Here is a 13,219-nt window from a genome sequence, read left to right as displayed (position 1 = left end):
GCGAAGTTACTGTTAGGGAACTGTCTAGTAGCCTTTAAAGCCAAGGAACAGAGTGTCCCCGGGGCCATAGTGGGGACTTAGGTATTCCCTGAATGGACTCCCCATCTGCATCTTTTTGTGTCATCATCTCTGTCAGCTGCCTCTTCCTCTTGAATTTGACCCAGCATGGCCACCTGCCTTGAGACCAGAGCATCTTCTAGCTGCAATGACTCAATAATTTATTATTCAAATCAGGACTCTCTTTTTTTCCCCCCAGTTCATCCTTTTAAAAATTATATTTATTTATTTATTTCATCATGATTAACATACTCTAATCCCCATCACCCATTTCACCCATGCCCCCTCCCACTGCCCTTCTGTAACCATGAATTACCAGAACTCTTTTGAGTGTGAAAGGGAATGGGACTGATAATTTCTCTGGGACTAGCGAACAAGGATGTAGGATCGCCCCCTGCCTTTAGAGCCCCAGAGTCCAGCCACTTTATACTGGTATCTTTGAGTCTCTTGGTTCAGGCTGTGTGACCCTTTGTTCAGCGGCTCATTCTTAACTAAGGTGGGTTATGGGATCCAATGCTCATTCTCTGCTGGGTAGGATATGGGATCCAGGAGTATGAACAGAGCATCAGGAGCTAAGAGCAGGGCCAGATCATCTTAGGAAGGGTGGACAGGAAAAGGAAGCTGGTGGCTGTGGCAGGGACAGGGACACAACGTGCTCTAGGACCAGAAGTGTTGGCTTGGTTGCTCTGTAGTGATCTCTCGCAACAGCACCTTGGGCTGGGAGCACAGCCTGTGTTGAGGCTAGCCCAAGCTCAAAGATTTCAGAAGCCAAACAGCTGAATGTCTGTTTTCCATGCCTTACCTCCCTCCAGTTGCCTCCTGAAGCACACAGATTTTCTCACTTCTCCTTGCCCCGTTTCCCCAGAGTCTGTAATATTTCTACTTCTCTCTTAGCAGTGGTCAGCTGTGGTTTGGCCTCTCTCCTCTCCTGTCTTCCGCTTACAGAAGCCCAATTTTTCTTTGGGTTTAGATAGGGATGACTTAAGTCTGGTCAATTGGCATGGACCCCTGGCCGGAACAATTGATTCAAAAATCAGTCTTTAATTTAACAAGGTTCAGTGGAACTCAGTCTGAGGCTTTTGTTGGAACATTTTGGAAAGACAGGATTTGCTGAGCTGGTAGCAGTGTGGTTGTGGAGATGCTGGTGGTCATCTTGTTCTGCAAGGGATCATCTCGTCCTCCTGAGCATGAGGCCAGAACAGAGAAATACGGAGTAAGAAAGAGAGAAAGAGACAGAGAGAGAAAGAGAGAGACAGAGAATTAAGAAGTAGAGGAAGAGCTAGAGAGAGAGGATGTGTCTTAAAAATATCATTTGAGCGTCCAGGCACAGCCATTCTTGAAAATAGAGTTTTAATCCTTGATTTTCCAGTTTTGTGAGACATAATGTTTCTATTTCAGTTAAACTTAGTTGAATTTCCACCACTTGCCAACAAAAGAGTTTTCACTAAATGTCCTTGCTTTAGAATCTTTTTCCTGCTCGGGCTCAGTCAGTTATCCCTCCGTCCAGTGCTGACCCCTGTTCCTTCTGCTTACTGGAGACCACACAGTTCTTAGATCGTGGGCTTTCCCTGTTATGGGTGGAGTGTCAGGGCAAGAGGATTGGGATCCCACGGGGACGAAGGACGTGGCTCGACATACAAACAAAGGAACAAACTTCTCCACAACCTGCCTTCTTCACAAATGTTGAAGCTCCCACTTCACTGATGTTTAGGTCAATGCTGATCATCTCAGTGTTTAATTCGTGTTTAAGATACGCATGAAGATTGCCTCTGAAATTTGACGAAATGTGTGACCCAATTGTTTTTGCGTAAGACTCTTAACATTTAGAGATGTGACAGGTACACAAAATACTCCCCAGGAGCCCTCCCCAGTGCTTGTACCAGTGTTTTGGTAGGACAAAATAGTGTTACGTAAGTGTTATATGGATTATGAATTATAGGTTTGGTTGCAAATTGCAAGGCTTTGAAAGAAGAGCAAAGCCAAATAATACATTCAGTTTCTCAGAGTGCATAAGTCCTTTTGTTTTTAGAGAGGTTAACTTGGCAGTTGCTTTCACAGAATGCTGACAAGTTTGTTTTGTTTTGTCCCCCCCAAAAGGAGACAGAAACACTATAAGGGAGAAATTAGCTTGAAGTTTGGTGAAGTTGTCCATTTTTCTAGTTTTCTCATGTACCCAATAGAAAAATCCAGTGTCATAATAATGCTCTGTTGCCCACTCACACAGTCTACTTTATATCTAAGTCCTTTTGCTACTCGACTAAGAAAACCTTGTATGAGACGTAAAAACAGCCATCCTTACGTTGGATTTTCCTCAGCAGCAGAGTCCTCTGTACTCAGAGAGAAGACCAGCATTGCAGCTCTTGGCAGCATCCTCCTGCTGCTCGAACGATGCCCTGAAAACGCAGCTCTGCTTCTCCAGCTCCAACCAGATAGAAGGACTCCATGCAGTGTGTCCTAAGTGATTTGAGGCCACTTCCATCCTGATGGGGAAGCACCCAGACCGTAAAGCTAGGGGAAAGACAATTAAATGAGGACAAGTGGTCAGCATTGCTGTCTTCTCCTGGCTACAGGAAAATAAATTGCTTCCTTAGGTGCCCAGTAAAATGAGCTCAATTTGGTAAACTTGAGCTGATAGGCTAGAGCAAATTAAAATAGGCTGGATATAAATTCGTCAAGATAGCCAAAAGAAGTTCTGCAACCATGTTTAGAGTTTGACATATTATTATTGTTTTTTTTTTAATCCACACCATGATTATCATATTGTCAGTTGTGTGTTTTCTGGTGTAATTTTGGGACATGTGGCCTGGACAGCTGATGCAGTCAGGCAGGTAGTACCCTTTCCTGCAAAGAAAGATGCTAGTATCTTGGTAAATAAACTGTATGGAAAGCACTCCAGACAGTATCACTTATAAATAGCAGCTATTTAAGAGAAGCGAGCAAACAAAAACAGATCCCTTCAATCTGGTCCTTTTTGAAGTCACAACAGTAAGGAAGTGGTGTGTCTCCATAGTCTGTTGATCCACGAGTATAACTGCATGCTGCTAAAATGGAAAAGAAAGGGCTTATTAAGAAGAAACTGAAATCAAGCTTGAGAATCAAAGGAAAGAAATCAGAATCATAGCGGTAGCGTGGTTAATACCTGTATAATAGAGAAAATTACATTTTTGTGTTTGTGGTGAAAAATGACAAAACATGGCGGTTGAAGCCAGCGTGGCTACAATGCCTGTTCCCCCAGGACAGCCTCTTCCCAAACAGCGTGGACAAGTGTGTCCTTTGAAAGGAGTTCCCATTTTACCCGTAAGTCATGCTGTGTCAGAGGCACTTGGCTTGCATTAGTCCTTGAGGGCACGTCCCCATCCTTCTATGCTTTGCCCTCAGCTTCAGACTTTGGGGATGCACCCAGCGGAGACCTCTTTCTTCCACAGCAGTGGTTCTGACCCCTGTCCTCCCGTATTTTCTACCCTGAGCGGCCAAAGGAGCCAGTATGCAAACGGGAAGGTCTGTTTAGACTCAGTTCATGTTCTAAACAGCAGGCCTTTCTTTGGGAGCCAAGGATGGCACCTTTCAAACAAGTGGTGTCTGCAGATGGAAAGGCTTTTCCATCCATCCATCCATCCATCCATCCAAAAAAAAAAAAAAAAAAGTACTTTTTGCCAAAATGTTCTCCAAAGGCAAAATTACCTGCTGGATTTAAATATTCCTTCACTCCTTTCATCAAAATCTCTCCCCCTAGTTTGGAGAGCCAAGGAAGAGAAGGTGGCCTATTCACACTGTATCTCGTCTTGGATTCACCACTGCACATTGCCGTAGATGGAGTGTTTGTGTCTCCCCCAAAGCTCATATTTTGAAACCTAATCCTTTAGGTGGTTGCATTTGAAGGTAGGGCCTTTGGGGTGTGATTATAAAAGAGACCTCTGAGAGGTCCCTTGCCACTTCCGGCAGGTGAGGACATAGCTGGAAGCTAGCAGTCCACAGGTCAGAAAAGGGTTCTCACCTGAACCTGACCTTGCTGGCACCTTGAGCTTGGACTTCCAGCCTCCAGACCTGTGAAGAATGGATTTCTGTTGTTTATGAATCACCCAGTCTATGGTCCTTTGTTAGAGCAGCCTGAATGGATTAAGACAGTGTCCTCCAGAGTCCTTTCTTCTGGAGACTGAGGGGAGTGAGAAATCAACAATTAAATTTCTTTTCCTTTTGAAAGTGCGTTTCTTAAAAAATCTCTATTGAAACACAGACATATCCTTTATTTGCACATATTTATTTAACCATTAAAATAAAGGCAAGGGTGGCTTGTAAAGAGAACATTCTCCTGGGAGCCATTGTGACAGAAATCACCATAGGTGGGAGTTCATTGATGCTGATTCGTGGACTTCCCTGAATGCTCCTTATTTCCTAAATCCCATAAATACATCTTAAACTTGTCCAACAACAGATGGAGTTGTGGCTATAGTGTCTGTACTGGAATAATACTAGGTTTTTTTAATAGCAAAAATGGTAGAGCTAATATATCCAGTTAGTGTTTATTTTGAAGGGCTGTTTATGTATTTCAGGGATATTGGTGTAACCTAAAACTTTGTTGGAACTTCTCTTTTACATTTTCCTTTGGAGACAGTTGGAGAGGGACGCAAGACTGTCCATGTTACTTGATAGTAATAATCTTGTTTGTTAACTAAAATGATACTTTTCAACTTGTCACACATCCTATTTACTAAATTAGGCACCCATGATATTTCACTGTATAAAAGCTCAGATGTCTCCCAAAGTATGGAGACTTGCAACTGTTGAGAATATTCAAAAGACTATTTGTACAAATAAATTTACTGTACGCCTTGAAAGCCCAAACAGCTTAGATGCCCAGGACTCAACTCACAGATGGGTGACACAGACCACTGCTGTGATCTCTGAGAGCTCAGAGGGAATTGGAGAGGTGCCAATAGACTAGAGCTGAGTCAATATTATCTAATATCTTCTGGGCTGTTTTAGTATGTCTGAGAAATTTTCTTTCCATTGTCTCAGCAAATTTCAATTATGCAGTACGTTGTTAGCAGCTATAGTCACCACGTTGTACATTAGATGCTCGGACCTCCGGCCCCTACTTCTGAACGTTTATATCCCTTTACCAGCCTCTCCCTCTTCTTTTCTGCTCCCCACTCTAGGCAGCCACTTTTCTACTCTCTCTTTCTATGAGTTTGACTTTGTAAAAGAAGATTCCACATATACGTGATAACATAGTCTATTTGTCTTCCTCTGTCTTATTGAATTTAATGCCATCAAGTTCTATCCATGTTGTCCCAAATGGCAGAATTTCCTTCTGTCTCATGGCTGAATAATATTTCATTGGGGGAAGTAGATAGATATGATATAATATATATAACAAAATATATATCACCTCTTTATCCATTCATCTGTTGACACTAGGCTATTTCCATGTCTTAGCTATTGTGAATAATGTCGCAGTGAACATGGGAGTGCAAACATCTTTTTGAGATAATGATTTCATTTCCTTTGGATATATACCCAGAAGTGAGACTGCTGGATCATATGGTAGTTCTACTGTAATTTTTTGAGGAACATCCATACTCTTTTCCACAGGGGCTGCACCAATTTACATCCCTACCAACAGTGCACAAGTGGTCCTTTTTCTACCTCTGCTCACCCACACTTGCTGTTTCTTGCCTTTTTGATTCTAGCCCTTCTGATAGGTGTGAGGTGACACCTCATTGTGGTTTTGATTTGCGTTTCCCTGATGATGAGTGATATGAAGCATCTTTTCATGTGTCTGTTGGCCATCTATGTTTTTCGGAAAATGTCTACTCAGTCTCTTTGCCTATTTTTTAAATCAGGTTGATTATTGTTGTTGTTGTTGTTTTCTGCTATTGAGTTGTGTGAGTTCTTTATGTATTTTGGATATTAGCCCCTTATAAGATGCATTTTCTACCATTCAGTAGTTGTCTTTTTATTTTGTTGATGGTTTCCTTTGCTGTGCAGAAGCTTTCTAGTTTGATGTATTCCCAATTATGTATTTTTCCTGTTGTTGCCTTTGCCTTTGGTGTGAAATTCAAATAATCATTGTCAATACCAATGTTGAGGTATTTATTCCTGTTTTCTTTTTTTTTCTTTTAAGATTTTATTTATTTGAGAGAGAGAGCACACGAGCAGGGGGGAGGGGCAGAGGCACAGGGAGAAGCAGGCTCCCCGCTGAGCAGGGAGCCCAATCCAGGACTTGATCCCAGGTCCCTGGGATCATGACCTGAGCCAAAGGCAGCCGCTTAACAGACTGAACCACCCAGGCACCCCTCCCTGTTTTCTTCTAGAAGCTCTCGCCTGTGTATTTCTTTTCCTCAAATAATAGAAAACATTTCTTTGTATTCCATCTCTTTAGTTATTTTACTTTTTCTCTCTATGCCTGGAGAATACTGAATGTGAAAAAAAACCCTGTTGTGACATTAGAATAAGATTTTATATATATGTATACATATGTATATCTATTCATTATGTGTATATTTTGTATTCACGTGTATTTTTTTTTCCTTATCATCAACAATCACCTTCCCCAGAGCACATACTGAGAATAAGCCTGTTAGCTTTGTGAGCACAGGACCGGAGAATTCCCTGAGCCCAGTCTCTTTGTGTCCCATTATGCTGTGTCTCATGACACTGGTGAATGCAAATATGGCTGACAAGCATAACGAAGGCTGTCACATCTCAGAGTGGTGCCTGTTTCCACCTTGCCATTCCTTGTCATGTGTGTGTCCAGGGATGACCTTGCCCTTTGAATCTTCTAATAGTTTCTTAGAATTGTGTAGAAGTGCAGTGGTCAGTTCTGTGGTTCACTCAGTGTAGAAACGGGTCTGCCTTTTATCCTTGCAGATCTCAGCTCATTTTCAAATACCTTGAAAAGATGCCGGAATGAGAAAAAGGAATCCTCGGTGTTCAGCCAGCGGACAGAAGAGGCATCTGCGGTGCAGTACTTCCAGGTCAGGAAAGATCCCCCAGGCAGGAAGGAGTTGTTTCCAGGTGACACACACCTAGGAACACACCTGTGGACACACCTGGGCAGGCTGGTGGGCCGAGAGGCGGCAATGGGCCTGGCGCTGCAGCTTCCCACGGTGCGGTCCCCGGAGCAGCAGCAGCAGCAGCCCTTGGGTTGGAACCCTCACTGCATGACTTCTCAGGTTATCAGGACTTGGGCAAGTTGCTGTATCTCACTGAGCCTCAGTTTTGTCATGTGGGGAATGAAATTCATCTGATTTTGTAATGATTTAATTTGATTAGAAGATATACATGAATCATTTAACTTGGTGCCTGTAACAGCAAACTCTACCAAAGGGGGCCGTCACAGTAATATTTGTGACTCGGTGTACATGGATTTGTACGTACCACATCACCCAGCTGGCTTGCCTGACCAGGATTACCATCAGCACCACCTTCTGCCCTACTCCTGCCCTCACTCAGCATTTCTGTCCAAGTCCTGTTTTTCTCTCCTGGCTCGGGAGACTCATTAGGGGTGTCCCTTTTGGCCCTGGCCTCTTTCTCTCTCACCCCTGTTACTCTTGATCTGTGTATTCTTGTAGCCTCTGCTTTGGGAAGGGACCCTGGGCACCTATCTGGCCAGTATCTATTGGCCTGAATCTATTGCATGGAGCAGCCTTCAGAAGTCTGGGGTCAACTTACAGTTCTGGACCTTATAAATAGGGTGAAAGTGGACAGGTCACTGCATCTTTCAGAGCCTCGGCTGGCCTATGCGTTACGCTCAGCCTACCTTGACCAAGGTGGCTGTAAGAACCAGATGCTCATGAAGGTGATGCCTTGTGGGTTGTTGACTCTCCCTATCCTTCTCTTTTCCTTACAGTTCTATGGCTGCATTTCCCAGCAGCAGAACATGATGCAGGATTTTGTGAGGACAGCCACTTACCACAGAGCCATCCTCCAGAACCACACTGACTTTAGAGACAAGGTAATGCTGGCAGCATGTTATTAATCTCAAACCATTTTACAAAGCCTTGTCAAAAACTAGAAACCAGACTAAGCTTTAGTAGAATTACCATACGACCCAGCAATTCCACTCCTGATTATATACGCCAAAGAACTGAAAGCAGGTATTCAAACAACTGTTTGTACATGAATGTTTATAGCAGCACTATTCACAATAGCCAGAAAGTGGAAAGAACCCAAAATGCCCATCGACTGATGAATGGAAAAGCAAAATGTGGTCTGTCCATACAATGGAATATTGTGGGTGTCATTCATATTTATCTAATCCATAAAAAAATGCAGTGCTGGTACATGCTTCAACATGGATGAACCCCAAAAATGTGCCAAGTAAAAGAAGTTACAAACGCTCATGCGTGTGATTCCACTTACCCGAAACATTCAGAATAGGCAAGTCCGTAGAAAGAAAACAGATTCGTGGTGGCCAGGCGCAGAGGGAGGGGGAAGTGGGGAGTGGTGCTTCATGGGTGCAGGGTTTCCTTTTGGGGTGATAGAAATGTCTTGAAACTTGATACAGATAACAGTCGTGTAACCTGGTGAGTGTGCCAGACGACACTGAATTTTACAAGGTAAAGTGAGTAATGGTTAATTTCACGTTACGTGAATTTTGCCTCAATGGAGAAATTAAGCTTTGAGTGCCAGGAACGCAAGAGCCTGAATGCACTAGGTCTTGGAGCACTGATTGGGTTAGGACCTCTGGTGCTACGTAATGAATAGCTCTTACTGAGTCTCCTCGCTTCAGTATTTTTCATAGACTCCGCAAGTGCCTGCACTGATTTCCTTCACAAAATGGATCTGAATGACGAATGACTGCTAACAGATTAGCCAAATGTTGCCCATTATTCTCCCACTTGTTAAATAGCCAGTGTTCGAAATACCATGTGGCTTCTCTCAGAGATGTGAGGACTGGTCAGTAGAATTGGCAGTCCTGGGATTTAGTTTTATGTTTTCTCCCTAACTAGCTGTGTGATCTTAGGCAAAACACTAAACCTCTCTGAGTCTCACAGTCTCTTCTACTGCCATAACAATTGTAGACCATGGCCTCTGATATTTGTAGCACTAATTCCCTTGGAAGGGTATATTGTAATATTGAAATAATGATCCTAATGACTCATGGCTCAGCTTTTCTTTCATCAAGAGGTAGTCTAATTTTTTTTACCTTTATCTCTGTGCTGTTCTTCTGATATGCTTTCACCAAAATACTATGACAGAGGTTGATACTGTATGGATTTCAGAGCCGAGGGCTTAAGGGGCCTTGTGGCTCCGGGCCTCACCCTCTTGGAACCCTGAGATTACCATACCATGAAGAAGTCCAGTCTAGCCTACTAGAGGTTGAAAGGTCACATAAAAGAGCACTGAGACACACCAGTCAAAGGTCAGCACCAACTGCCACTCCTATGTGTGGGGCCGTCTTGGACGGCCAGTCCAGCCACCCCTCCAGCTGAATGCAGAAACATGAATATATGTAGGGAAGACCAGCAGAAAAGCTGCCTAGCCCTCCCATGGAAGTGAGAGAAATTCTAAATTGTTTCCAGTTTAAGCCACTAAATTTTGATGTGGCTTGTTATGCCTCAGTAGTTAGTTAAAAAAGAAAATGCATGAAAAAGTAGTGATAAGTGGTCACACACCTAGAAGTTGATTTGTCGCTGGCTTTCTTTTCTTTGTCATTTCCGGTCCGCTCTTGAGCTCATCAGAGGTGGTGGTTTTTTGTTGTTGTTGTTTTTTGTTTGTTTGTTTTTTGTTTTGGTTTTGTTTTTGTTTTGCTTTTTTGGTTATTCTGTTTTCCAATTTCCAAATTTCCACCTGGCTCTTGTGTATGTCATCTGTTGGCTTGCCTGGGACTCTCTCTTTTACCCATTGGTTTCAGAAGTGTTCATGACTGCTGGTTGGAGCTTTTTTTAAATCATAGATTTTGTCAGATAATTCTAACATCTGTGTTAGTGCTGTGTTAGCTTTAGTTGATTGTCCTTTCCGAGGAAATTGAAATTTTCCTGATTCTTCATATGGCAAGGAATTTTGGATTGCATTCTGTACATTTTGAATATTATGTTCTGAGATTCTAGGTCTTGTTTAAAGCCTAGGGAAAATGTTGATATTTTTGTTGTAGTTTTCATTCAACTTGGATAGGTTCTGGCTACAAGTTCCACTTCCCTCAGTGGCCTTCTGAGAGCTCTGGTTCTCATGTCAGCTCAGTTTTTCAAAGCCTTCGGCAGTGCTGTTTGGGTCTGCATGTGTGTGTCCCCCAGTGGTCAGTCTGGCACCTGGGCAGGGTTTTCAAAGGACTGATACGCAAATTAAGATCCGATACATACATGTACAGATTGACTGTGAGCCCAGGAATTTATTTTAAAAAAAGAAAACTTTATGGAGTTGCTTTGCCAAACTCCTTCCTCTCTGTGATTTCCCTGGTACTTTCTAATTCCCTGGGATCACTTTTCAGTCTCTGACCACACATTTCACTTTGTCATGCACTTCATGACTTGGCCTACATTGGCCAACCAGAGAGAGGACAAAGAAAGAGAAAAGGCAGCAGGGGATGGTCTCAGGCTTTGGAAATGACAGTGCCACTGAATGCAGAGGCGGGTTCCCCTCCCTCGTAGTTTTGGCTCCTGTAGATGGATGCTGTCACTACCATGAGATCACTGGGGGCTGGAGCACAGAAGAGAAGAAAGGGGAGGAAAGAAAGGAGGGAGAGGAGAGGGAAGGGAAAGGAGAAGGAAGAGGCAAAGAAAAAAGAGGAAAGGAAAACCAGAATATTTCCATGTTTGAGATCATAGTTTCCTTTGTTGATGCTGGAGTCAAAACTAGGTATCTCCAGGAGCTCTCTTGTCTGCACCCTGATGCCCATTTCTGGTGTGTTGCGTTCCCACCATGGATGGGGTGGAGGATTTGGTTTCGTAATACTTTGAATCCTGGTCTTGCCCAGTCCACCTGCTACTGTACACTTTTCAGAGTCTTCAAGCACCTGTTTCATGCATCCTGTCCAGGGCTCACAGCTCTGTTCAGTGGCAGAGACAGGGGGAGGTGGACTCTCTCTGACTTAGGACCAGATTGTTTCTAAAAGCCAGATCTAGGTACTCTGGTGAGTGAGGGTGATGGTAGGAAGCAAAGGTAAGATGACAGATGGTTGTGTTTGGCCACAGGTCTCCTATGTCTTGTCATATGTCTTGAGGGACCCAGGACCCTGGCCTTGCCAGTGGGGCCTGCCTGGTTAACAGACAGGAAGTAAACATTCCTAACAAGGAGGACCTGAGTATGACAGGTGGGCAGGATTAAGATAGAAGGGAAACACTTGTTTCTTTTGACACTTTAGCTGGTATTCAAGATTGTAGGTAAGTAGTCTTACCAAAGGTAGGTATTTTTTGCTAATTAAAAAAAGCACAACTCTGAAATATTAATCCCTTCTTCATGGTTTGAAGGTGTTTCCTGGAGGTAATACTTTTATTTAGGGAAACTTCTCTCCCTCTAAAGTTGCTTAGTTTTAATCTATAATCTATTTTCTGTTATTTATAATCTATTTTCTATATTTCTATAATCTGTTTTGAATTCTGGGGTTATAGTTTCTAAAGACTGCTTCCCAAACTACCAATCACATGAATAATTTGCATTATAAACTTTCACAGAATTTCACATAGATTATGTCACTTGACCATTTCATTTGTGTATCTTTTCATCTATAAAAATGAAGATACACCAGATCATCTTTAAGGTCACTCACAGCTGTAACCTCATTTGATTTTGCAAAATATCCTTTTCCTGCCAGCCTAAAAGGGGTTTGTCTGCCAATGAAGTAAAATAGGCTTCTATCTGTTGGGGTTTATGAAGGTGATAATTAATCACATGGTTGATAATTAATTATATCTCTTTCCCCCTCTGAGTTCTGAACCAATTTAGAAATAGACACAAATGTCAGGTAGAAATAATAGCTTTATGGTTGTTAATGGTGATTGGAGAGCAGGGCTTGGACCTGTGGCCAAATAAGGCTTCCTATTTCTTTCCCCACCAGACTGAACTTTTTCACCCATTTGTGTGCTGAATAGCCAGGCTCCCTGGATAAGCCCAGAGCCTGCCCAGCAAGCCCCTGTGTAGGGAACTCAAGAGCACGTGCCTGAGCAGGGGCGGGCAGGTTGGCCCTTTCCAAGCTCCGGGCTGTGCATGCTCAGTCCTGTTTCCCAGTGTCACCAGGCCCATGGGTCACTCCTACTATGAGGGAAAAAGAGGAAGGTCAGTACACTTTTTCCACTACTGATCTCTCCTGGTAGTAAATATCCCCTCCCCTCTGAAAACTGAAATAGCTAACTACCCCAGTTTCAATGTCTCAAGAATCCCCTCATTCCTAGACAATCTAGAATGGTTGCTCACCCCAACTCTGAATCTACCAAATCTACCACAAATCCAAAATCTTTTTAAATCCTTTTTTGTTTCCTTTATCATTCTGAAGACCAGTCTGGAATAACCCCTGTGAGTCCATGGAAGATGCTACCTTTTCACTAAACCCTTGTATTCTTTCTTGATGAAATTAATTACCTAAAGGGCATGGGTTTAGAATGATCAGTACCAATGATCGATACTATTATTGATTGAGGAACATAGTATATGCAAGCACCATGCCAAGAACTTTCCATATACTGTTTCTGTCTTAGTTCAGGCTGCTATAGCAAACTATCATAGACTGGGTGGTTTAAACAGCAAACATTTATTTCTCACAGTTCTGGAGCCTGGGAAGGCCAAGACCAATGTGTTGGCAGAGCCCGTGTCTGGTGAGGACTCATTTCCTGGCTTTTAGATAGTGGCTTTCCTATGTATCCTCACACAGCCCAGAAGGAGAGGAAGTTCTTTCATGTCTCTTCTTATAAGGGTACTGATCCCCATCATGAGGGCTCCATGCTTGTGACCTCATTATTCCCCAAAGGCCCATCTTCAAATACCATCACATTGAACTTTCCAAGATGGTGGACAACGAGACCTTAGTTTTGTCTGGTCCCAGGAATTCAGCTAGACAGCTATCAAATCATTCTGAACACCTGTGAACTCAACCGGAGATCTGAGAGAATTGCTGTAATTCTACAAATAGAAAATTGACCAATTTCTGCAGGGTAGGAGGTGTGGAGAAGTGAAAACAAGGCAATATATCGGGAAGATAAACTGCGAGGGAGGGAGCCTCCATAAG

At 43.0% G+C, this 13,219-nt stretch overlaps 1 protein-coding gene across 2 annotated transcripts in view; it reads left to right on the top strand.

Annotated features, from left to right (window-relative positions):
• LOC103663326 (histone-arginine methyltransferase CARM1-like) overlaps positions 1-13,219 on the top strand; it is a 252,783-nt gene that overhangs the window by 135,995 nt on the left and 103,569 nt on the right. For both annotated transcript variants that reach the window (XM_040620292.1, XM_040620293.1), the window contains exons 3-4: positions 6,928-7,034; positions 7,910-8,014. In XM_040620292.1, coding sequence (XP_040476226.1) covers positions 6,928-7,034; positions 7,910-8,014 — 212 coding nt within the window. The remainder of the gene's footprint in view (positions 1-6,927; positions 7,035-7,909; positions 8,015-13,219) is intronic.

This window comes from Ursus maritimus, unplaced genomic scaffold (assembly GCF_017311325.1).
Source record: "Ursus maritimus isolate PB19 unplaced genomic scaffold, ASM1731132v1 scaffold_34, whole genome shotgun sequence".
NCBI classification, from domain to species: Eukaryota; Metazoa; Chordata; class Mammalia; order Carnivora; family Ursidae; genus Ursus; species Ursus maritimus.
Note: the sequence above shows the minus strand (reverse complement) of the source record. Positions and strands in the feature narration are given on the sequence as shown.